At 44.3% G+C, this 26,778-nt stretch overlaps 1 protein-coding gene across 1 annotated transcript in view; it reads right to left on the bottom strand.

The window, feature by feature from the left end:
* Nucleotides 1-26,778, bottom strand: part of LOC143987705 (uncharacterized) — a 112,868-nt gene that overhangs the window by 9,441 nt on the left and 76,649 nt on the right. Inside the window, exons 12-16 of the mRNA XM_077486651.1 lie at nucleotides 26,056-26,205; nucleotides 20,513-20,673; nucleotides 14,625-14,801; nucleotides 12,966-13,101; nucleotides 3,613-3,800 (exon numbers count right to left, since the gene is read on the bottom strand). Of these exons, the coding sequence (XP_077342777.1) occupies nucleotides 3,613-3,800; nucleotides 12,966-13,101; nucleotides 14,625-14,801; nucleotides 20,513-20,673; nucleotides 26,056-26,205 (812 nt within the window). The remainder of the gene's footprint in view (nucleotides 1-3,612; nucleotides 3,801-12,965; nucleotides 13,102-14,624; nucleotides 14,802-20,512; nucleotides 20,674-26,055; nucleotides 26,206-26,778) is intronic.

The following is a 26,778-nucleotide window of genomic DNA, read 5'->3' as shown; positions in this document are numbered from 1 at the left end:
TGCAACACTCTGCAATGCCCTGCAACACTCCGCAATGCCCTGCAACACTCCGCAATGCCCTGCAACACTCCGCAATACCCTGCAACACTCCACAATACCCTGCAACACTCCGCAATGCCCTGCAACACTCTGCAATGCCCTGCAACACTCTGCAATACCCTGCAACACTCCACAATACCCTGCAACACTCCGCAACACCTTGCAACACTCCGCAATACCCTGCAACACTCTGCAACACTCTGCAATACTCTGCAACACTCTGCAATACCCTGAAACACTCTGAAACACTCTGCAATACCCTGCAACACTCTGCAACACTCTGCAATACCCTGCAATACCCTGCAACACTCCGCAATACTCCGCAACACTCCGCAACACTCTGCAACACTCTGCAACGCTCTGCAATGCTCTGCAACGCTCTGCAATACCCTGCAACACTCTGCAATACCCTGCAACACTCTGCAATGCTCTGCAACACCCGCCAATACCCTGCAACACTCTGCAATGCTCTGCAACACCCGCCAATACCCTGCAACACTCTGCAATGCTCTGCAACACCCGCCAATACCCTGCAATGCTCTGCAACGCAATACTCTGCAACGCCATACTCTGAGATACCCAGCCATAGTCGGTGATACCCTGCAATACCCAGCCATAGACATCCCCCCCCCCTCCCACCGCCCTCCGGTGCTTCTACCGAATCGCTAATACGATCAAAGCCAGAATCTTTTTTTTTTTTCAGGCTTCCCAGCTTAGAGGTGAGATGTGGGGTCTTATTGACCCCACATCTCACTGTAAAGAGGACCTGTCATCCCATATTCCTATTACAAGGGATGTTTACATTCCTTGTAATAGGAATAAAAGTGATCAAAAAAATTATTTTTGGGGAAAAAAATGTCAAACTAAAATAAATAAAGTAAAATGAACAATAAAAAAAAATGTTTTTTTTAAAGCGCCCCTGTCCCCATGTGCTCGCATGCAGAAGTGAACGCATACGTAAGTCCCGCCCACATATGAAAACGGTGTTCAAACCACACATGTGAGGTATCGCTGCGAACGTTAGAGCGAGAGCAATAATTCTAGCCCTAGACCTCCTGTGTAACTCAAAACATATAACCAGTAAAAAAAAATTAAATCGTCGCCTATGGGGATTTTTAAGTAGCGACGTTTGGCGCCATTCCACGAGCGTGTGCAATTTTGAAGAGTTACATATTAGGTATCTCTTTACTCAGCGTAACTTCATCTTTCACATTATGCAAAAATTGGGCTAACTTTACTGTGTTTTTTTTTTTAAGCACAAAACTGTTTTTTTTCCAAAAAAAAGCATTCGAAAAATTACTGCGCAAATACCGTGCGAGATAAAAAGTTGCAAAGACCACCATTGTATTCTCCAGTGTGTTTGCTAAAAAAACATATATAATGTTTTGGAGTTCTATGTAATTTTCTAGCAAATAAATGATGATTTTTACATGTAGGAGAGAAATGTCAGAATTGTCCTGGGTGCTCCAGAACACCTGATGGCGCTCCATGCATGTTGGGCCTCTGTATGTGGCCACACTGTGTAAAAGTCTCACACATGTGGTATCGCCATACTCGGGAGTAATAGCAGAATGGGTTTTGGGGTGTAATTTGTGGTATGCATATGCTGTGTGTGAGAAATAACCTGATAATATGACAATTTTGTGAAAAAAAAAAAAAAATCTTGATTTTGCAAAGAATTGTGGGAAAAAATGACAACTTCAAAAAACTCATCATGCCTCTTACTAAATACCTTGGAATGTCTTCTTTCCAAAAAGGGGTAATTTGGGGGGTATTTATACTTTTCTGGCATGTTAGGGTCTCAAGAATTGAAATAGGCCGTCAGTACTTCAGGTGTGATCAATTTTCAGATATTGGCGCCATAGCTTGTGGACTCTATAACTTTCACAAAGACCAAATAATATCCACCAATTTGTACTTATTTTTACCAAAGATATGTAGTGGTATAAATTTTGGCCAAAATTTATGAAGAAAAAATTACTAATCTGCTAAATTTTCTAACAGAAACAAAGAAAAATTCATTTTTTTACAGAATTTTCGGTATTTTTTCTTTTATAGCACAAAAAATAAAAAACCCAGCGGTTATTAAATACCACCAAAAGAAAGCTCTATTTGTGTTGCATGACTGAGTAATTGTCATTCAAAATGCGAGAGCACCGAAAGCTGAAAATTGGTCTGGTTATTAAGGGTGTTTAAGTGCCCAGTGGTCAAGTGGTTAATGGCCACAGTTCCACTTTAAAGCATTCCCCCCACGGCTTTCAATTGGCTGTGTTCCACCACTTGGGTCTCCCTTCCCCCTCTATGCTTGGTGGTTGAGGGAGGGATTATTATTGATCTTTGCGCTGGTGGTGCTGCATCGCCGCTTGTTTATGAGCGGCGGTGACGCGTCATCTCCTCCCGCCCCTTCCTCCCCCATTGCCTTATGGGTATTGTAGGCTCAGGGCTTCCTTGAGCCCTTGGAGCATGCGCATTAGCGCTTTTCTGTCCACATCGAGTCAGTGACGTCAGACGCCAGCTCGATGGCAGGGATTACAAAAGCCAGCCATATACAGTCAGTCCTCGCTGTATATGCCAGAGGACATGACTTAAATCCCATGAGCCAGAGTTTCTTGGTAAGTGGAATTGCCTAATTTAGTCTTTCTTTGCTGCTAGTAAGCAACTCTATATTTATATATAAACGACATTGCCGCTCAACCTTGTAATACACATTTGCAACTTTTACAATCTAGCTATCTTGCTTTAAATTGTGCGGCCTGTCCCTCTGCCCCTTTTTTAAAATTTTTATTTTTATTTATAATTAGGTTAACCCTTTATATTTGTCATTTCTACTTTATGATTTTGTTCCTAGTCTTTTTCTCTTGCAACATCTCAACATTGGGCTCTACAAACTTGGTTTTAAGTGAGTAAATTATTAATAATATCCCATTTAATATTGGAGGATGTTTATCCCCATTGTTGAAATATATGCAAAATGATATTTTTATCTCTGTGACAAACAATATTTATATAATTTTTTAGCTGGATCTTATGCCCTCTACGGTTTTTTGGTGATTATAGACCTGTGGGGCTACGAAATGGTTGTATAATATCTGCAGTGGTTTGGAATGGTTTGCTTGGTCTGGGTAAGCAATGATCACCATCTAAGTGGTGTTTTTTCTCTCAATATGCCTTTTTGTATTTTGTTGTTAATTAATCTTGTGTAATTTTTCGTATATTTTTTCTTTCAAACTTAGAGAGTTTATTGATTGATTAAATGCAGATCCCCTGAGGAAGCATATCTGCGAAACATGTCGGGATAATGTGCAACAACATATCTTCATTCAATCGATCTCTTGATTATTCAGACCACCACTGTATAATTTTGCTGCTATTTATACTATTTTAATGATGTTTTGAACAAAAATGTATATATATTATATATAGTTTATTTTTTGACAGTTAGCACCGTTAAAATCCCTATCCACCTCCCATTTATCATATTCCACTTTAAAGCCTTTTTAATATGTGTTTTTCATCTGTGTCTTGATTTCAGATTTACATATCTAGCAAAAAAATAAAAAATCTATAACCCACCTTTGGAATAGTATATCCTCTGAACTCTATGTCCCGTGTAACTGCGTGAGGAAGACCCATTGGAGCCACATCACAGAATCTCTGGATCTCGTGGATTACAGCATCAGTATATGGCATCTTAGTCCGGTCATCAATGCTGGGGGAGCGATTTTCACCAATCACTTTGTGTATTTCTTCCTGGATTTTGGCTGTGAAATGTTAATTGATGCATTTAGTTTGTGTACTGTATACATTTTATACACTAATGCCCTGACTTTCCGATGGAAAATGTGCGATCAGACTATGTTGTCGGAAATTCCGATCATGTGTGGGCACCATCTGACTTTCCGACACACAAAGTTTGAGATCTGGATCTAAAATTTTTCGACAACAAAATGCGATCATTTAAATTCTGATCGTGTGTAGACAATTCCGACGCACAAAGTGCCACGCATGCTCAGAATAAATTACGAGGCGAAAGCTATTGGCTACTGGCCTCTTTATAGTCCCGTCATATGTGTTTTATGATACTTCGTTCCGAATGATCGGATTTTCTAACAACTTTGTGTGACCGTGTGTATGCAAGACAAGTATGGGGCAAAATCCGTTTGAAAAAATCCGACGGATTTTGTCGTCGGAATGTCTGACCGTGTGTACAGGGCATAAGGCAGGGGTTTCCAAACAACGGCTTACAGGCCACAACTGGCTAGCTGCAACATTTTATCCAACTAGCTAGGGTCAGTCACATATCTTCAATATGCACTGATTGTGCATTAGGGTCAGTAGAGGATGCTTATGGTCTCCAGTTCTGATGTAAGGGGGGATTCTGACGGGGACCATGATGTAAAGGGGGACTCTGATGGGGACCCTGAGGTTAGGGGGGGTCTCTGATGAGGGCCATGATTTAAGGGGGGACTTTGATGGGGATTTTTTTTTTTAGCCTAAATTATTTAAAAAATATTAAAATATTTGAAAAACATTCGATATGGCTCTTATACTGAAAAATTTGGAGCCCCCTGCATAAGACACTGGGGGAACTAATAAAAAGTGTCCATAGCAACCAACAAGCTTCTATAGTTTATTTTTCCCATACAGCTTAGAAATAGAGATGGGCTGCAGGTCCAGGCTTAAATGGCAGGGGGATATTCCCTCTTTGGGAGAGGAGGACTGGGAAGAGTGCCTGACCACCTACATCCCCTCTATGATTGCGGCCAGGGACCGCTTTATACAACTAAAATTTGTGCACAGGGCCTATTATACACCTCAGAGGATTGCGAACATTTACCCGGGTCTCAGCCCCAACTGTACTAGGTGCGACTCGGTGGAGGGGACGTTTTTTCATATGGTCTGGTCATGCCCGCAGTTGCACCAGTTTTGGAGTGAGGTGGCGGATACTCTTGGAGAGGTATGCGGGATGCCGATACCACTGGATCCCCTGACATTTTTGCTCAGTCGTTTAGATGACATAGAGGGAGACCACTATGTCAAGCTGTGCCTGACGTACGCGTTATTTTATGCAAGGAGGGAGATACTGCTCAGGTGGAAGCAGGCGGATCCGCCGTCTGCAGCGTTGTGGCGGAAAACGATCAATAATGTTCTGCCATTGTACCGTATTACATATGAAAGTAGAAATTGTCCGAAAAAATATGACAAGATCTGGTCAAATTGGATTGACGCATGCGGCTGACCCCACTTAGACGGGGTGGGCCTCGTGCGGATCCGCTCCTTACATGATGCCTGGTTTGTCTCCTGGTTACCCTGTGCCGGAGGTGGACTCCCCCTCCCCCCCATAGCAGTCATTAGGCTGTGGGGTTGGGTTTGGCTCCTGGGTGCTGTCCCTTCTGTATCGGTAGGCTCCTCTCAGCAATGTTAATTGTGCGCCCCCCCCCCTGGGTAGATAGTACTCGTGCCCTATTAGATGTGGCCAGGAGAACCTGTCGTCCCCCATAGGGGGGGGGGGGGCTGTTAGGGATGGATGTTATTGTCTGTTGGTGTTCATGATTTGGTACCCTCTCGGGTACCCATGATGAGATATTTATGTGCCTTACGATTTTATTCTGCATGACTGTCGTGCTGATATTGTCTTGCTTTGTTATCACCTTGTTAAAAACAATAAAAAATCTTTCTGGTAAAAAAAAAGAAAAGAAATAGAGATGGGCAGGACAGCCCCCTGTTTAGTTTGCAGCAGAACTCCCGAAAGTAGACCCGGACGGTCAAAAGTGCCCATTTTGAAGGCTTATATGCAAGTAATTGGCCATAAAAAAGGGCATACCAGCTCATTATGAAATAGTTATCTTAGATCTAAGCCCTGTACACCGCTGTGACCAGCGATATGTCTTCTGGAATTATTTCCGGGTCTGCGGGCTCCGGCACTGTGATCGGCACAGGCCCTTTACAAATGGCACGATCGAGCCGTTTCTTCAGTGCGCATGCACCGATGATGCTGGTGCAAGCATATATGGTAAATATCTCCTAAACAGATCTTTACAATACCTACAGCTAAGCCTTATCATAGGCTTACCTGTAGTATAAGTGGTGTAACAGAGTTTAGAACTACTTTAAAGTGCAACAATAAAAATGAAAAATTCCTTTAAATATAGGGCCTGGAGGGTCCCCTTAGGCCGCGTACACACGGGCGGATTGTCTGGCCAACTAAGTTCGTCGGACAATCCGACAGACAATCCGTCCTACTTTTGAATGGACTGACTTGACCACACACGATGAGCAGACAGTCCGCCGAAAGCTTGCGCGATGACGTGTACGGCACGTACAACGGGACTAGAAATTCGACGTCCAATACACTGCAATGCAACCTTCGGCGTGTAAATCCTTTCTGAGCATGCGCCATACTTAGTCCGTCCAACTTGCCTACACACGAGCGGACTGTCCGCTGAAACCAAGTTTGGACGGACAAAATTACGGAAATTCCGAAAGACTTAGTCCGCCAGACTGTCCGCTGAAAAAGTCCGCTGAAGCCCACACACAAGCGGATTGTCCGCTGAAACGCATTTCAGCGGACTAAGTTGGGCAGACAATCCGCCCGTGTGTACGCGGCCTTAGTCTGCCTGTAAAGCATCTGCCATCTGTAACATGTATAGAACATGCTGGAGCAAAAATGAAATTTCTAAGGAAAAAAAAACGAGTCAAATCACATTTAAAGTGACTCGTGGCAGCAATTGCCGACACCCAGCTATGGAAAAAAAATAAAGAAAAAAACAGCATGGACCCTCCTTTGGGTCTGGTGTGGATTTTAAGGAGAACCCCTTGCCATAATTTAACAAAAATGGCATGGTTCCCCCAAAAATCCATACCAGACACTTATCCAAGCATACAACCTGGAAGGTCAGGAAAGGGGGAAGAGCGAGCACCTCCCCTCTTGAACCATGCTCCTCATGGTCCTCAACCACATGCCCTCAACATGGTAGGGTGCTTTGGGGCAGGGGGGGATCTGCCCCTCCACCCCCAAAGCACATTTTCCCCATGTTGATGGGGACAAGTGTCTCGTCCACTCAACCCTGGGCTGTGGTTGTGGGGGGCTTATCAGAATCTGGAAGCCCCCTTTAAGAAGGTGGCCCCCAGATCCCGCCCCCTCCCCCATGTGAATGAGTATGGGGTAACATACCTCAAGCATTCACAAGCCTATGATGTCACAAGGGGTGAAGGTGTCACCAAGTGACGTCACCAGGTGGCCCCGCCCTTACCTATATAAGAACTGTCAGAGGAGGCATTCGGCGCTATTGGCTACTAGCCTGAACATAGTCCCATTGTAATGAACTAACGTCATCACGTTCGGAACGATCGGATTTTCCGACAATTTTGTCCGACTGTGTGTATGCAACACCAGTTTTGGACAAAATCCGTTGGACAAAATCCGACGGATTTGGTTGTCGGAGTGTCTGACCTTGTGTACAAGGGCTTAAAGGGACCTGAATACCTTTATCTGATTCATGAGAATGACCTCTTTCAATGCAATATTGACCCTTTGTGGATCTAAGATGAAGGTGAGTTTGCACTTCACCTGGTGAATGGAGCACAGACTGTGAAGTGGCGAAACACGGGGGGGGGGGGGGTTATTCACGAAAGGCAAATCCACTCTGCACTACAAGTACAGTCGCTGTAGATCTGAAGGGAACATGCAAGGAAAATAAAAAACAGCATTTTTGCTTGCACATGATTGAATAATAAAATCAGCAAAGCTTCCCCTAATTTCAGAGCTTCTACAGCGTATTTCCCTTTAGTAAATCAACCCCGCTGTGTGTTTATCTGTGAAGAACTTTATTGAATAGAGACTTTTAGTTTTGCACATTTTATAAGAAGAATCACTAGAAAAGCACAATTTTAAATGTCCTTAATTCAATTATCTCAATTTTTTCACAGATTTATTGTTTGCACTAGCACTACATTCTTCAAGTTATGAAATGTGTTCATTTTAGATATTTATTTATATGTCTATATTTAATATATTTAGGAATTTGTTTGGGCAGCGCTCTCACATATTTATCTGTAGCACCCTCTACCAGAAGATAGGTGCTGGAATAGGATTTCTCTGGGTTTGAGAGATCCAGTGTAGGCAAATTTAGACAGGTCTGTGTTGTAAAGTAGGCCTGTGTGTTTTGATTTGAGAATGGAAGTGTTTAGTGTAGTGGCGGGTGTGACCACCGGTACTCTGACTCAGAAGCGCCTCCCCTGCTTTCAGGATGATTGTTCTGGAAGAGAGGTTGGACCTGAGGTTTGAGTGGCAGGCAGCTCATGTGAGGAGCTCTGACCAATTACCCTTGGGTATTGGCAGGGGGCAGGCCTCCCATATAAGCTGAGGTCACATGCTGCCAGGGGAGGAGTTCTGATGGTACAGGAAGAAAGAATGGCATTTCAGGAGTCTACCACAAGGTGGCCCCACGTGGGGCCACCTTTTGAGAAGGTCAGTGTACAAGAAGCAACAGGAGAAGTGTTAAGAGTAGTGCAGAATGCTGCGGCAAGGGAGCGCAGCGTTTGCAGTTATGGACTGGCTGGGAACAGTAGTCCACTTATTGCCATGTGCTAGGCCGTAGGGGAGAGGTACCGAGTATCTCTGGCCTGGTAAAGCACTTCAGGAATGCCTTCCAAAAGACTGTGTAGCTATCAACCTCACTGAGCCACTGGGGAGAGGTAGTTGCATGCCTCTGGCTTATTTATTTGCTGAAGCAACACCATTCAAGTACAGACAGCAAAATTGGGTTATTCAGAGTGGTCCCTTTTTGTAATACTGGAAGTGAAGCAACAGTAAGGCCGCGTACACACGCGGGGACTGTCTGCCGAAACTAAGTTCGTCAAACAGTCCGCTCAAACTTTTGAATGAACGAACACGCCCACACACGGCACTTTTTGAGCGGACAAATACGGCAAACTTTGTTCATCGTACTAAGTCCGCGCAACTTTTGAAATGAACGGACTCGCCCACACACGAGGCAACAGTCCGCTCATTTCGAGCGCGTGTGCAGGTAGGCGGGGCCCGCGAAGGAGACGTCGCGGGCCCCGCCGCCTGGTATGGACTTAAAGGGGAACCCCAACGCCGAAAAAAATCGGCGTGGGGTCCCCCCAAAGTCCACAACAGACCCTTGTCCGAGCACGCTACCCGGCCGGCCAGGAAAGGGGGGCGAGCGAGCGCGCCCCCCTCCCGAGCCGTACCAGGCCGCGTGCCCTCAACATGGGGGGTGCCTTGGGGAAGGGGGGGCCCCACCCCAAAGCACCTTTCCCCATGTTGATGAGGACAAGGGCCTCTTCCCGACAACCCTGGCCGTTGGTTGTCGGGGTCTGCGGGCGGGGGGCTTATCGGAATCCGGGAGCCCCCTTTAATAAGGGGGCCCCCGGATACCGGCCCCCCACCCTATGTGAATGAGTATGGGGTACAATGTACCCCTACCCATTCACCTGTAAAATAAAAGTACCCAAAAAAAAACACAACACACGAGATAAAATATTTTATTGCACAGCTCCGGGGGTCTTCCGTCTTCGGGGGTCTTCTCGCCGGACTCCTCCGCTATCTTCTTGTAGCTCTTTTGCTAGCGGAGGAGTCCTGCTTTCTTCCTCCCCGCCGCCGGCCTCTTCTCCCGACTTCGGGGGTCTTGTCCCCCTCTTCGGTTCTTCTGCCTGGCCACCGCGCCTTCTTATAGCTCTTTTGCAGGCGGTGGCCCGGTCTTCTGTCGCCGCCGCCTTCCGTTCTTCTGCCGGGCCACCGCGCCTTCTTATAGCTCTTTTAGAGGCGGTGGCCCGGTCTTCTGTCGCCGCTGTCGCCTTCCGGTCGCCTTCCGTTCTTCTTCTTGTTCTTGTTCTTGTTCTTCTCCAGGAGATGTTGACACGTCGCTCTCTCCGGCCGGAATGCCAGAGCCGCGCTGTGCGGCCACTTATATAGTGACAATGGGGCGGTGTCACATGGTATATGTCACATGGGTTGGTCACATGGTGACCCCGCCCCCTTACGATGTCATAGTCCCCATGTGACATCAACCCATGTGACCAACCCATGTGGGTTGAAGATAGAAGATAGCGGAGGAGTCCGGCGAGAAGACCCCCGAAGACGGAAGACCCCCGGAGCTGTGCAATAAAATATTTTATCTCGTGTGTTGTGTTTTTTTTTTTGGGTACTTTTATTTTACAGGTGAATGGGTAGGGGTACATTGTACCCCATACTCATTCACATAGGGTGGGGGGCCGGTATCCGGGGGCCCCCTTATTAAAGGGGGCTCCCGGATTCCGATAAGCCCCCCGCCCGCAGACCCCGACAACCAACGGCCAGGGTTGTAGGGAAGAGGCCCTTGTCCTCATCAACATGGGGACAAGGTGCTTTGGGGTGGGGGGGCCGCGGCCCCCCCTTCCCCAAGGCACCCCCCATGTTGAGGGCACGCGGCCTGGTACGGCTCGGGAGGGGGGGCGCGCTCGCTCGCCCCCTTTCCTGGCCGGCCGGGTAGCGTGCTCGGACAAGGGTCTGTTGTGGACTTTGGGGGGACCCCCACGCCGATTTTTTTCGGCGTTGGGGTTCCCCTTTAAGTCCATACCAGGCGGCGGGGCCCGCGACGTCTCCTTCGCGGGCCCCGCCTACCTGCACACACGCTCAAAATGAGCAGACTTTCCTCCGAGCGGGAACAGTTTGCTCATTTCGAAAGTGGCCTACACACGGGCGGACTGTCCGCTCAAACCAAGTTTCAGCGGACAGTTTTTCGGAATTTCCGAAAAACTTTGTTCGTCAAACTGTCCGCTGAAACTGTCCGCTGAAGCCCCACACACGAGCGGACTGTCCGCTGAAACACTGTTCAGCGGACAAAGTTGAGCGAACAGTCCGCCCGTGTGTACGTGGCCTCATATAACAGTTTTGCAGTAGAAGATTTGTACAAGAGGAGTAAAAGTCTGCAGGAGTGAGTGCAGAGGAAGGGGAGCAATAGTCTGCATTGGAGATATGCAGGGGAAATCGACTCTAAGGCCGCGTACACACGGGCGGACTGTCCGCCCAACTAGGTTCGTCAAACAGTTTGACAAACAGTCCGTTCAAAATTAGCATGAACGGACTTGACCACACACGACGAACGAACAGTCCGCTGAAAACTTGCGCGATGACGTGAACGGCACGTACGACGGGACGAGAAATTCGGCGTCCGATACACTGCAATGCAACCTTCGCCGTGTAAATTCTTTCTGAGCATGCGCGAGACTTAGTTTGCCGAACAAGCCTACACACGAGCGGACTGTCCGCTCAAACCAAGTTTCAGCGGACAGTCTTACGGAAATTCCGAAAAACTTTGTTCGTCAGACTGTCCGCTGAAACTGTCCGCTGAAGCCCACACACGAGCGGACTGTCCGCTGAAACACTGTTCAGCGGACAAAGTTGGACGAACAGTCTGCCCGTGTGTACGCGGCCTGAATGTTAGAAGTGCATCATTTTCAAGGCTAAAGCTGCTAATCAATGTCTTATCAATGTGATGACAATGTGATGACAAGTCCTTAAGGGCTATGGTCATCTCGTATCTTCCTTTACCCCACCCAAGTTGTATCCCGCAATAAACGCAACAAAACTACGCAAATGACTGCTCATTGTCTTAAATGATATATGGTGTTCTGGCAGCAGGGTGATTGGCGGATTATTTGCCAAGAGTGCTCACACCATGTCTTCATATAACTTTGTAATAATTTCATGTAGCGATGGCCCCATGGGTTCGCTGTGTGTTGCAACAGCCACACATTTCACCCTGCTGATCAGACATCTATTTTGGCACACTTTCCCAGACAATGAATAGTCTCTTGCTTGTTTTTGTTGTTTTTATTAGGGGATTGACTTGGATGGGGAAAAGGGACATGGGATGCCCAGATAATGAATACTTCTTAGTAGAATAAAAGTAGTTGCGTCTAGATCGGACAGTCTCTTCCTCTGCACATATCCTCGAACACAATACTTGAGATCACTTGCTTCACTTCACTGTCCAAATCTAGATTTCTGTCACATTGGCACATGGCTAGGCCTCACTCTGAATAAGTCCTAGTGTTTTCCTGAAAGTTCATTATAGCCAGGGGTCTGCAGTCCCCTCTGAGGTAGCAACCATTTTAGTAGAGTAGAATAAATGTGCTAATTGATACTTGATGGACTACTCACCCCAGCATGTCCAATGCAAATCCTGCTAGCCCTCCTGGCTGCAGCGACTTGATGTAACGACCCCACAGTCTCTCCCTCTGGCTCCACATCCAACTACTGGCATGTCTCTTCCAGAGATTTCCACTGTGATTTTCATTCACCGGCCCTAGCATGTATCCCCCCTGAAATGACTAACTTTGGACATGCATCCTACCTGTCCTCTTTCCTGCTCCTGTTCCAGGACACCTCTTAATTACCATGTAATAAGAGGCTCCCTTCCAGCTCCCGAGCTCCCAGCCTGAGGTAACCCCTCCCCCAGAAAGGGGGTTCCCTCTGACCATGGCAGTCTAACACTCCATCATTCAGTTCGTCCACCCGAAAACGACTCCCACAGCAGGCTGACCATGGGTATATGTAGGAGGCCTGCCTCCTGCCAATCTTAGTTGGGGATTGGTCAGGGCTTCCACATGCACCCCATGTCACTCCAGCACTCTGACCTGCTCATTTTCCAGAACCTTTTCCCTGGAAACAGAGGAGGCGCCCAAGAGCTGAAACACATGTCAGTTACCTGCTGCTACACTAAAACCACTCCCCTGACCCCAGATCAAAACAAACAGGCCCAGCTCACAGAATAGGCTTGCCTAAATTTACCTGCGCTGGCAGATTACACAAAAACCTACACTAGCACCTACCTACCTAAGGTAGAGGGTGCTACATTCATTTCCACAATAAGCTACACAAATCTCAAAACAAAAGAGCCTTCAAGGATGCCATTTACCTTGTATGTCAGGATACTTCAGAAGCACCAGGAATCCATGACGTAGCGTGTTACTGACCGTTTCTGACCCAGCAACAAACAGGTTAAATATCGTCTGTAACATGTTTACCATGCTGAAACTGGGGTTGTTTTTCTCCTTAGAAACAAACAAAAAAAAAAACAAGATAGATATGAGACATTTAAGGCCCCATCCACACAGGGCGAACTCCATTGGAGTCTGCCTGCTCAGTGGGGAATCTGTCTGCTGATCTGTGCAGGAGGATGGCTGGTCCGTGTTCGCTCCACTTATGCAGAGCGGACACAGACACAGCCCCCTCTCCTCTATGGGCGGTCAGATGTAAACAGACTGCCTGTCCTTTTACAGCTGACTGCCATCCGATCCGCCAGATGGATGGGGAATGGATCCTCATCCATTTGTTTTTAGCAGATCTGCTAGTGTGAAAGGGGCCTAATACTTTATGTATAAATGACGTATATACTCACAGATGTATCTAACCTTTTTGAACATCTTGAATTAAATATTAAAGTCCATACTTTTTTTTGTAAATTTTGGATAGAGTAACAACTTTTGGTTTCTTTTTCTCTCAGTGTGCCATTCAAGGGATTTCCGTTCACTTATTGTCCTATAGACACATCAGGAAGTGAAAATAAATCTTTTTAAAGTGAGATAAATTGAGAACAAGTGTCCCTATTGCAAAGCCCCCCCCCCCCCCCCATTCTGGTGACAACTAAAAATTTTGGATTTTCAGTCCTAGAGTGACAATGGTCGCCGGAACAAATAGGGAGGGTAACAGGGGGGGGTCTAAGCCCTCATTGCTCTATCCAAAACATATAAAAAAAAATTTCCTTTTGAATACACTCTGAAGGTGTCAGATTTAGCAAGATAAGTTTCCTTTGCTAATCAATTAGGTCCACATGTTGAATTCCTGTGCATAGTGAAGTAAAGGCATCCTAATGCCGCGTACACACGATCAGACTTTTCGACGGACTGGAATCAGTCGGACAATTCGATCGTGTGTGGGCTCCAGTGGATTTTTCTTCCCAAAAGTCTGGCAGAAATAAAACTTGCTTCAAATCTTTCCGACGGACTCGAGTCCAGCCGAAAAAATCCGGTCGTCTGTGTGCTAGTCCGACGGACTAAAACCAACACTAGGGCAGCTATTGGCTACTGGCTATGAACTTCCTTATTCTACGTCATCACGTTCTAATCCATCGGACTTTTGGAGTGATCGTGTGTGGCCAAGTCCGTTCGTTTGAAAGTCCGGCGGACCTCAGCTGCAAAGTCCGTCGGATTGTCCGCCGGACCAAGTCCAGTCGAAAAGTCTGATCGTGTGTATGCGGCATGAGGATTACATATAATGGGGTTGATTTACTAAAACTGGAGATTTTAAAATCTGGTGCAGCTCTATCACTTTCCAGGTTTTTTTTTTTGTCAAAGCTTAGTTGAGTACACTGAAGTTAGAAGATGATTGGCTACCAAGCACAGCTTGCACCAGAGTTTGCACTCTCTAGTTTTAGTAAATAAACCCCAATGGGTTATTGTCTTTAAAGTACCCACTACTCACACTTTCTCAAAACAAGGACAACTGCTAACTACAAAAGCACATATTTTTCTTGTTGTTCCTGCTAATTACTGTTCTGTGGTTTTATTGCTGATACCTGTTGGTGTTTGATGAGGAAGCAGTCTATAAAATCTCTAGGTGAGTTTTGATCCAGTGTTTTATTGTTCTTTTCCACTCTTTGTGTGACAAAGTCCAGCATATGAGTCATGTGTTCGTGTATCCGTTTATGGGGTCCTGGAATATACTTCATTATGCCAGGGAGAAGAACCTGCAGCTAAGGAGGCACACAAAGGTATAACCTACAAAAGCAATGTGCATAAATACATATTTTATGTCCGATCATCATTACTTTGCGAGTTCAACATTTCCACTGGAACATGTCATGGGGCAGGAATAAAAGATATTTCCTGCAGACACTACTAAATGACTCACACTGATCCATTGTGGAGATAGGGTGACCAGTGACCACAGTGAGATTGGGTTTTGTGACCAGCATAAAATGAGCCTGTTCCTGCAAGAAAGGTCCATATTCAGCTCTTCTATTGTAGTTTATTAGGTTAAAGTGCATAAACTGGAGAGGATGGCGGCAAATTAGCTTAGTGTTTAGCACTTATGCCTTGTAGTACTGGGATCTTTGGTTGGAATCTTGACTAGGACACTATCTGTATGGAGTTTACGTGTTCTCCCTGTGTTTGTATGGGTTTCCTTCAGATATTTACGCTTTCTATTAAAATTCTAAAGGCATGCTGGTAGGTTAATTGGCTTCTGTCTAAATTGTCCCTAGTGTGTGTGTACAACTTGGCTATGCACATGCGTTATCACATTCTGCATGCTTGCCCTAAATCCAAGTAATGGAGGAGGGTTGAGAAAATACCTGGTCAGCTGCCTCTATAAAAATTTGCAAGAAAGTAATATGAAAAAAGCTCTCAAGAGTATCAGACATGGTGCCCAGAAAGCCGGTCCCTAGAATTGCAGCGAGGTGGATACAAATGTTTGGATACACAAAGACATATATACAGTATCCCACAAAACTGAGTACACCTCTCACATTTTTATAAATATTTTATTATATCTTTTCATGTGACAATACTGAAGAAATTACATTTTGCTATGTAGCACTAACCCCCGAAGGAGCTGCTGGTTATTTTTGGGCTAACCATTATCTTCCGCTTCTCTTTGTTGCACGTCTAGGGGATGTCTCGTGGTAGGTGACCCAGTAACTTGAAACTGACAATAGATCCAGTTGAATGGATTTTATTTGCAAACTTCAACCATTGAACAGTCTTTTAACTTGGGATCAGAGGATTGAAAAGGAATTCAGGTACTCTCAATGTCAAAGTCTATAAACGTTAAGGAACTTGCTTACTTTGACTGTATCCAGAGAATAGACATTCGCAGCTGGATGAACACTCAGGTTGGACAGTCCCTCTCTCACAAGGCCTAGCAGCCAACAAGGAACAAAGTCTTTATCGACATTGTTGCAGAACACGTAGTAAACTAAGCTGTAGAACACTTGTAGGATACCTGGATCTTTCAGCCTACTTGGCGATATCCACAAGACTGGATTCTCTCGGTTACTTCAGCCCTTCCAGGCTCTTGTTAAGAAAACCAAACTCACACATGGTGTTCTTCTAAAGAGTCCTCCCCTGGAATGCTCGAAGTTCAATGGGTCTCTCCCAGACCAGAGACGGCACCATCCACCTCAGAATCCTCCTCTAGTTTCCATTCCTTGATCTAGCCAGCCCCGAGGCGTTAAAGTCAGGTGGAACCGCACCCCAGGCCATAGCCTTCCTAGGGGCTGGTCAGGAGGACCAGGACCATGTAATCAGCACTTCATACTGGACCAGAAACCCCGAACCATGTGACGTCCGTATCTTAAATACCCTCTCCCAGAGGGCACAGCGAGAGGGCCACTCCCACTGACCTGACTCCAAGAAAGAGTAACTTAAGCGCCTGACCAGACCATGACCAGACGCCTGCCACCAGAGACAGTGCCCCCCGCGGTCAGGCTGAACATCTCACAGCCCAGTCAGACTGACACAGAAGTCAAATTTAGGCAAATAGACCCAAACCAAACTGTAGTTTGGGCAAAGTTTTAACTTTTAAAAAACATGTTTCAAATCTTCAAATGCTCTTCAGGAGTAAAGTAATGAGTGTACAGCTTGTATAACAGTTTAAATTTGCTGTCCCCTCAAAATAACTCAACACACAGCCATTAATGTTTAAACCGCTGCAACAAAAGTGAGTATACCCTAAGTGAAAATGTCCAAATTGGGCACAATTAGTCATTTTCCCTCCCTGGTGTCATGTGACACGTTAGTGTTACAAGGTCTCAGGTGTGAATGGGGAGCAGGTGTGTTAAATTTGGTGTTATCACTCTCACTCTCTCTTAGGCCGCGTACACACGGGCGGACTGTATGGCCTACTTAGTCCGTCGAAACACATTTCAGCGGACAGTCCGCTCGTGTGTGGGCTTCAGCGGACTTTTTCAGCGTGCAGTCTGGCGTACTAAGTATTTCGTATTTTTCGAAATTCTGTCCGTCATATTTTGGTTTCAGCGGACAATCCGCTCGTCAGTAGGCTAGTTCGACGGACTAAGAATGGCGCATGCTCAGAAAGGATTTACACGGCAGAAGGGTGCATTGCTGTGTATTGGACTTCCTATTTCTAGTCCCGTCGTACGTGCTGTACACGTCATCGCGCAAGCTTTCGACGGACTGTTTGTGCATCCGTGTGTGGTCAAGTCCGTTCATTCGAAAGTATGACGGACTGTCCATCGGATTGTATGACGGACTAAGTAGGCCATACAGTCCGCCCGTGTGTACGCGGCTTAACTGGTCACTGGAAGTTCAACATGGCACCTCATGGCAAAGAACTCTGAGGGTCTGAAAAAAAGAATTGTTGCTCTACATAAAGATGGCCTAGGCTATAAGAAGATTGCCAAGATCCTGAAACTGAGCTGCAGCATGGTGGACAGGATCATACAGTGGTTTAAGAGATCAGGTTCCACTCAGAACAGGCCTTGCCATGGTCGACCAAATAAGTTGAATGATCGTGCTCAGCGTCATATCCAGTCGTTGTCTTTGAGAAATAGATGTATGAGTGCTGCCAGCATTTCTGCAGAGGTTGAAGGGGTGAAGGGGTCAGCCTGTCAGTGCTTAGACCATTCGCCGCACACTGCATCAAATTGGTCTGCATGGCTGTAATCCCAGAAGGAAGCCTCTTCTAAAGATGATGCACAAGAAAGCCCCCAAACAGTTTGCTTAAGACATGCAGACTAAGGACATGGATTACTGGAACCATATACTGTCGTCTGATGAGACCAAGATAAGCGCATTTGGTTCAGATGGTGTCAAGCGTGTGTGGCGGCAACCAGGTGAGGAGTACAAAGACAAGTGTGTCTTGCCTACAGTCAAGCATGGTGGTAGGAGTGTCATGGTCTGGGGCTGCTGACACTGGGGAGATATGGTTCATTGAGGGAACCATGAATGACAACATGTACTGTGACATACTGAAGCAGAGCATAATCCCTTTCCTTTGGAGATTGGGCCGCAGGGCAATATTCCAACATGACAAAAGACCCCAAACACACCTCAAAGACAACCACTGCCTTGCTAAAGAAGCTGAGGGTAAAGATGATGGGCTGGCCAAGCATGTCTCCAGACCTAAACCCTATTGAGCATCTGTGGGGCGTCCTCAAACGGAAGGTGGAGGAGCACAAGGGCTTTAACATCCACCAGCTCTGTGATGTCATCAGGGAGGAGTGGAAGAGGATTCCAGTGGCAACCTGCGAAACTCTGGTGAACTCCATGCCCAAGAGGGCTAAGGCAGTGCTGGAAAAAAATGGTGGCCACACAAAATATTGACACTTTGGACCCAATTTGGAAATTTTCCCTTGGGGTGTACTCACTTTTGTTGCTAGCTGTTTAGACATTAGTGGCTGTGTGGTGAGTTATTTTGAGGGGACAGCAAATGTACACTATTAGACTCCTTTCACACCAAGGGCGTTTTGCAGGCGCTCTAGCGTTAGAAATAGCGCCTGCAATCCGCCCTTAAACTGCTGCCCCATTTACTCCAGTGTGAAAGCCCGAGGGCTTTCACACTGGAGCGGTGTGCTGGCAGGAAAAGTCCTGCCAGCAGCTTCTTTGGAGCGGTGAAGAAGCGGTGTGTTTACCGCTCCTCCACAACTGCTCCCCATTGAAATCAATGGGGCAGCGCTGCATTACCGCGGGCTATTGCGGTGTATTGCGGGCGGTTTTAACCCTTTCTCGGCCGCTAGCGGGGAGCTTTTACCCCCTGCTAGTGCTGCAAATCCGACGGTAAAACTCAGCTAAAAATAGCAACGTTTTACCGCTGACGCTATGGGCAGCTTGGTGTGAAAGCTGTCTTATACAAGCTGTACACTCACTACTTTTCATTGTAGCAAAGTGTCATTCCTTTAGGGTTGTCACATGAAAAGATATAATAAAATATTTTCAAAAATATGAGGGGTGTACTCACTTTTGTTAGATACTGTACATACAGGAGAAGAAGTGAAGTGATATCTATCCAATGGGACATACTATATATGGCAAAGAAATACAAAATCTGACAAGAGTTTTAACCATCAGAGAGATATCTGACCCAACACATTGGATGACTGCATTCTTCCAAGAAGATGGTGATGGATCTAGTAATTGATGGAAGGTCTTCATTAGAGGCTTATACCAGATTGGAGGCAGGGCCCATTCGGTTGAATTATGGCTTACAGACACTCTAAACATTAACTGGTATGCTGGAGAAAATTACTTAACAGTTTATTTCTGTTCGAATGTGGAAAGGCAATTCCCCATTCTGTCAGATCACATGACAGAGATCTAATGTTCCCAGTCATAGGGAACAGTGATCTCTGTCATGTTCTATTAAGCCCATCCCCCCTACAGTTAGAACACAGCTAGGGAACACACTTAATCCCTTGATCGCCCCGAGTGTTAATCCCTTCCATGCCAGTATTCATTTTTACATTGATCAGTGCATTTTTATAGCATTGATCAATGTAATAATGTCACTGTTCCCCAAAAGTGTAATTTGGGGTCAGATTTGTCCGCCACAATGTCTCAGTGCCGCTAAAAATTGCAGATCGCTGCCATTACCAATAAAAATTATATATATATATAAAAAAAAAATCCCTAAATCTATCCCGTAGTTTGTAGACTAGATAACTTTTGCACAAACCAATCAATACATACCTATTGTGATTTTTTTTAACCAAAAATATATATTGAAGAATATATATCGACCTAAACTGATGAATAAATTATTTTTTTAATATATTTTTTGGAATATGTATTATAGCAGAAAGTAAAAAAATTTTTTTTATTTTTTTTTAATTGTTGGTCTTTTTTTATTTATAGGGTAAAAAATAAAAACCCCAGAGGTGATCAAATACCACCAAAAGAAAGCTCTATTTGTGGGTAAAAAAAGGACGTAAATTTTGTTTGGGTACAGCATTGCATGACCACGCAATTGTCAGTTAAAACGACGCAGTGCCGTATCGCAAAAAATTAAGTGGTCAAACATTGCCCCTTTCCCCTTTAATAAAATACAGTTATGTTATTGCAACTAGGTTCCTGTTTTGTCACTAGGGATGTGCCAGATGTTTGAGTCGAACGTAATTTGACACGATCATTGGGTGTTCGCCTGTTCGCTGAACAGCGAACATTATGTGGTGTTCGTGGCAAATTCAAAAAGCCGCGGAAGACCATTAAAGTCTATGGGACACTAACAAGAAAAACGGGGTTTGTGTGTTCGTCAAAATTTTTTGCCTGTTCACAAGTTCTGGTGTGAACCGAACTGGGTGGTGTTCAGGTCATCTTTAGTTGTTACTCTTATTCATAAACACCTTGTTACAAGACAAATAAATGGTTCAGAGCAAGGTATGTTTTCATAGTTATTTACCAATACAATGCTTGTACTATGTAAAACTAAGATTTTAATTCCACCTACCTGCCCAAAGGTGCCGCTCATATCCCTTGACATTGCATTAAGTATACCTAAGAGAATACTGTAGTCTTTGTCATCATATTCAAATCGGTCTCCAAAGACTATGGAGCAAATGACGTTGGAAACGCACTTAGCCAAAATCTCAGTCGGGTCTATGGATTTGCCTGCAGATATGGATATGTGAGCATGAAATTTTTACAGATAAACTTTCTTTTATGTTTACATGTGATTGGTTTGGCATTTGCCCAGGGGTTCACTCTAGAGTCTTCATTCTTAAGTTATCGCAATAGATGAAGGGCAATGAATTGAATAAGAAGGCAGTAATAATTTACCCAGCACAACAGAAAGAAGATAGAAGATAATATAGTGAGATAAATGAAGTGGGAATTTATATGAGGCACCTATATTTATTTTGTCTTGGTTTCACATGTCGTTCTCGCTATTTTTTGTTCTTGGGTAACATGTATGATTACCCATTCAGCATTTTGTAAATTAGTCCCATTCACATTGTTCACGTTCATGTGCACTTTTTTTACTGTCATTTCATCTTTTTTACCCTATCTCACCTCTCAAAGGGACACTGGTGTATATATGTTAATTTCACTACCTATTTTTATGGTATTCATTGCTTATCAATTTCACAGATCCATTTGGAGCTATCACTACCTGCTACTCCTCAACATCACATACAGACCCCCAATCGAGAATGTGGTTGTGGACGTTTGCCCAGCGCTTGGTCATACTACCTCAGTTCCCGATGCAGACTATCATTATGGCGGCGCCCTCCGGTTCGCAGTACCTCATGGGTTCATATTCTAGCCCCATGTGAGTCATTAGGACTAGATATTACTTTATTTTATTATTTTTGACTTTATTTTACACCCTCTCTCACACCTTTTTTCTTTTTTTAAGGTGTAACCAGATTATATTGGTGTTTGTTGTATTACATTTTTCGCAGACTCCTGAGGAAGTGGTTTTATCACGAAACACATAGAGAAATTTAGGATGCAACCATGTTTTTATATTATACTATTGTATGCAAACCACATACATGCATTTGTTATTTTTGTGTTTTTGGTTATTAAATACAGTGGTGTGAAAAAGTGTTTGCCCCCTTCCTCATTTCCTGTTCCTTTGCATGTTTGTCACACTTAAGTGTTTCGGAACATCAAACCAATTTAAACAATAGTCAAGGACAACACAAGTAAACACAAAATGCAATTTGTAAATGAAGGTGTTTATTATTAAAGGTGAAAAAAAATCCAAACCATCATGGCCCTGTGTGAAAAAGTGATTGCCCCCTAAACCTAATAACTGGTTGGGCCAACCTTAGCAGCAACAACTGCAACCAAGCGTTTGCGATAACGTGCAATGAGGCTTTTACAGCGTCCTGGAGGAATTTTGGCCCACTCATCTTTGCAGAATTGTCCTAATTCAGTTACATTAGAGGGTTTTCGAGCATGAACAGCCTTTTTAAGGTCATACCACAACATCTCAATAGGATTCAGGTCAGGACTTTGGCTAGGCCACTCCAAAGTCTTCATTTTGTTTTTCTTCAGCCATTCGGTGGTGGACTTGCTGGTGTGTTTAGGATCATTGTCCTGCTGCAGAACCCAAGTTCGTTTCAGCTTGAGTATACGAACAGATGGTCGGACATTCTCCTTCAGGATCTCTTGGTAGACAGCAGAATTCATAGTTCCTTTTATCACGGCAAGTCTTCCAGGTCCTGAAGCAGCAAAACAGCCCCAGACCATCACACTACCACCCCCATATTTTACTGTTGGTATAATGTTCTTTTTATGAAATGCAGTGTTCCTTCTACGCCAGATATACTTGGACACACACCTTCCAAAGAGTTCCACTTTTGTCTCATCGGTCCACAGAATGTTGTCCCAAAAGTCTTGGGGATCATCAAGATGTGTTGTGGAGAAATTGAGACAAGCTTTGATGTTCTTTTTGCTCAGCAGTGGTTTTCTCCTTGGAACTCTGCCATGCAGGCCATTTTTGCCCAGTCTTTTCCTGATGGTGGAGGCATGAACGCTGACCTTAACTGAGGCAAGTGAGGCCTGCAGTTCCTTGGACGTTGTTGTGGGGTCTTTTGTGACCTCTTGGAGGAGTCGTCGCTGCGCTCTTGGGGTAATTTTGGGCGGCCGGCCACTCCTGGGAAGGTTCACCACTGTTCCATGTCTTCGCCATTTGTGGATAATGGCTCTCACTGTGGTTCGCTGGATTCCCAAAGCTTTGGAAATGGCTTTATAACCCTTTCCAGACTGATAGATCTCAATTACTTTCTTTCTCAATTGTTCCTGAATTTCTTTGGGTCTCTGCATGATGTGTAGCTTTTAAGGATCTTCTGGTGGACCTTACTGTGTCAAGCAGCTCCTATTTAAGTGATGCCTTGATTGTGAACAGGTGTGGCAATAATCAGGCCTGGGTGTGGCTGGAGAAATTGAACTCAGGTGTGGACAACCACAGTTATAGTATGTTTTAACAAGGGGGGCAATCACTTTTTCACACAGGGCCATGATGGTTTGGATTTTTTTTCACCTTTTAATAATAAACACCTTCATTTACAAATCACATTTTGTGTTTACTTGTGTTGTCCTTGACTATTGTTTAAATTGGTTTGATGTTCGGAAACACTTACCGTGTTTCCCCGAAAGTAAGACAGTGTCTTACTTTCTTTTTATCCCCAAAAGCCCCACTATGTCTTACTTTCGGGGTATGTCTTATATTGGAAAAAAATTGTCGAATTTTTTGTTTTAACCATAAAATTAACATTTATTAACAACCTGAACAGTATTGTATTCACTACTGAGGAGGACCACACCTCCCAGCATGTAAGGCTGCACTGCACTACAGAAGAGGACTACAAGTCCCAGCATGCAGAGCTGCACTGCGCTACAGAAGAGGACTACAAGTCCCAGCAAGCAAGGCTGCACTGCATTACAGAGGACTACAAGTCCCAGCATGCAAGGCTGCACTATGGAGGACTACAAGTCCAAGCATACAAAGCTGCTATGCTCAGCAGAGGAGAACTGTAAGCCCACACAGCCCGGTATGTTGGGACTTGTAGTCCTCCTCAGCTGCATCTTGCGGTTACATAATAAGAGCTGCAGAGAATCTCTTCACACCCCCCCTCCCCCTCCCCCTCCTTGGTCTCTCTCTGTATGACCAGCACTGACCTTTTCCCGGGAGGACACAGAGCCAGTGACACCTGTCGGCAGTGATCCGGGACCTGGCACAATAATCCCCTTCTCTGTGGTTGCGTCGCGCCGTTCTGATCAGTCTCGGGCAGCGGCTGTCACTCACAGCCGAGCAGAGTGAAGCCGCCTCCCCCTCCTCTTGTATGGCTACACAGTGCTGTCCATGAAGGAGAAGGAGGGGGGAGGCGGCTTCACTGAAGCCGCCTCCCCCACCTCCTCCTCCATACACAGCACTGTGTAGCCATACAAGAGGAGGGGGAGGCGGCTTCACTCTGCTCGGCCGAGACTGATCAAAACGGCGCTGTCTCTTCAGTCGGAGGGGGAGGGCGCTGGCCTGGCACCCCCCCCAGGGTGCGGCCCGCACCCCCCGCCCCACTCTTAGTACCGTACGTCACTGGAGGCGGCAATACCCCCGTGTTTCCCCGAAAGTAAGACATATGTCTTACTTTCGGGGTACGGCTTATATTAGCCGACCCCTCTGAAACTCCCGATACGTCTTACAATCGGGGGTGTCTTACTATCGGGGAAACACGGTAAGTGTGACAAACATGCAAAGGAACAGGAAATGAGGAAGGGGGAAAACACTTTTTCACACCACTGTATGTCGACTTTGATAACTGGAACTTGCTGCTATATCATCTTGTATTAGACATGTGCACTGCCGAAAGATTTGTTAGTTTTCGTTTCATTTATTTTTTTAATTTTTCGGTCATTCTTTATTTTCCTAAATTCCAAAATTCATAATTTCCAAAATTCATAATTTTGTAAATTCTAAAATCCAAAAATAAAGAAAATCTGAAAATTCAAAAGAATGAAAAAAAAATGAAAAATCTAAAGAATAACTAATAATAACTAACTATTAAATTATAGGTATTGGAATTTCCTTTCCAATTTGGCTGTTAATGAACATACGAATACGAATTTATCCGAAGTTACGAATTATCCAAAATAACAAATGCCACATCTAAACAAATGGAATGAAATTAATTAATAATAGTAATCAAAAAGTTTATTATTATTGTTATTTATTATTATTAATTCATTACATGACATCCGTTTGGATACAGCATTCATTATTTCGGAAACTTCGGATAAATTCATATTCATTACATTCACTAACAGTCAAATTTAAAAGGAAATTCCAATACCTATCATTTAATAGTTATTTTGGATTTTCGAATTGACGAATTTCCAAATTTTAGAATTTAAAATTTACGAATTTTCGAATATTCTGAAAAATGTTTTTTTTCAGATGTTTCCGAATCAAGGAATTTGTTAAAAAAACGAATTCAGAAACAAAACGAATTGCACTTAATTACTTAATTACTTTTATTTATGTATCTACTGTGAAGTGTCATACTATATTATTATAAATAAATATGAATCATTAAATTACTTTTATACATTATCTACTGTGAAATGTTATAACTCATTATTATAATTTATTATGTTAAGGTCATCTTATATAGTCTTCATTGAGTTGCTGACAGTGCCTCATATAAAGTCCTCTATAACGCCCCCCACCCCCCTATCTGAAATAGGAGATAATACCTGAATATTGTGATAAGTTACACAGCATGATAGGTGAAAGGCAATAGCCTGCATATACATACATTTTACCTAGCCTAGTAGATGGCATCCCATTCAATGTAAGGCTAGGTTGAAAGAAATAATTTTTTTAGCAAGATGCAGACAGTCCATCTCAAATAAATACAGCAAGTATCTTCCAGAAAGGATTAATCCAAGGTTAGAAACACTGTTGATCCACATATGGCATATTTAAAAGTGATCCAAAATTGCCCTGTTGGATTTATCCCAAAATAGACATTCTATTAATGTTATCATGTAGACACACACTAGGAACCAAAATGTATGGGACCACAAACAGTAATGCCATTATGTAGAAACGTATGCACATGTAATGAATCGGCTATGCCATAATATCCAAAGGTTGATTACCATGGGCTTAAAGATAGTTTTCGTAGGTCGGAGTGGTAGACTAAATGCTCAAGATTGTAGAGAGTGTCCTATGAGTGTCCTATGAGCACTTGACACTCCAAATGCTTATATATCTTAAAGTGGATTTATCCTGTAATATAAAGTGTGTCACACATACTGTTCATCCTCCTGTAACTCCACAGATGGACTCCACTATAAGGTTATTATTTATCTGTGGCAGTCCACTTTAAGTACTTTTTTTACAATAGGTTGGTGAGTGAAAGTTGATCTACTGTGGGCTCCAGACAATATAATTATGTGGTTTGGAGGTTTGTCCAACATTTTTTGGTTTCAATCTTTAAAATTAGGATAAAAAGACAAATACCATGGGCAGCTGTATACCTTTGTAATATTTTAGTTCTGCTACTAGACATCGAGCTTCTTCCTGGATTCTTTCTTCAATACTTCTTTTTCCCATTCCAAAATTTCTAAGACTCATGAGAGTGAATCGCCGAAGACTCTTCCAAGTTTCTCCATTGCTAAAGCCCACTCCTAAGAAACGATGACTATATTAAAGATACAGTATATTAAGGATATTAAAGTTGATCTTTAGTCTAAATATGAAATATTAAAATGTATTCCACTGCACTTTCCTTTAACCAATATAAAGGTTTTATTTAATAAAAAATCACTTAAAAGCCCCATTAACTTTATAGTATTGTGATCGGTCCAGGTCTTTTCTTGATCTACTGTGTGGGATTTCGAAGGGTGGGCCAGGGGTCTTCTTGCATTGCTTACCTTGTTTTCATTTAGTTCATTGGCAGTGTCCTAACAGGTTTGTATTTTGTGCAACAACTACTATACATCAGAATTTAGCGGAGATATATTCTTCAACCATTAGATGGCAGGTGACAGATGCACACCGTAGGGATCAGGAGTGCACCGCAAGGTTGTGGACCCTACGGCTGACTGCTACGGATGGGAGTCAAGGTGATAAGGAAGGCAGCAACGCTGAAACACCAAGATGGATCCCACCGGGGTTAGATCGTAAGATTCCCTGGGGCGCGGAGTCTAAGAGCCAGCAGATGTTCACCAGAGCCTCTAGTGGTGAGGATGGACTGGGCT

The sequence above is a fragment of the Lithobates pipiens genome, unplaced genomic scaffold (genome assembly GCF_037356315.1).
Source record: "Lithobates pipiens isolate NorthernLeopardFrog02 unplaced genomic scaffold, aLitPip1_a1.2 Scaffold_1, whole genome shotgun sequence".
NCBI classification, from domain to species: domain Eukaryota; kingdom Metazoa; phylum Chordata; class Amphibia; order Anura; family Ranidae; genus Lithobates; species Lithobates pipiens.
The sequence above is the reverse complement of the archived record's forward strand: the minus strand, read 5'-3'. Positions and strand labels throughout refer to the sequence as shown.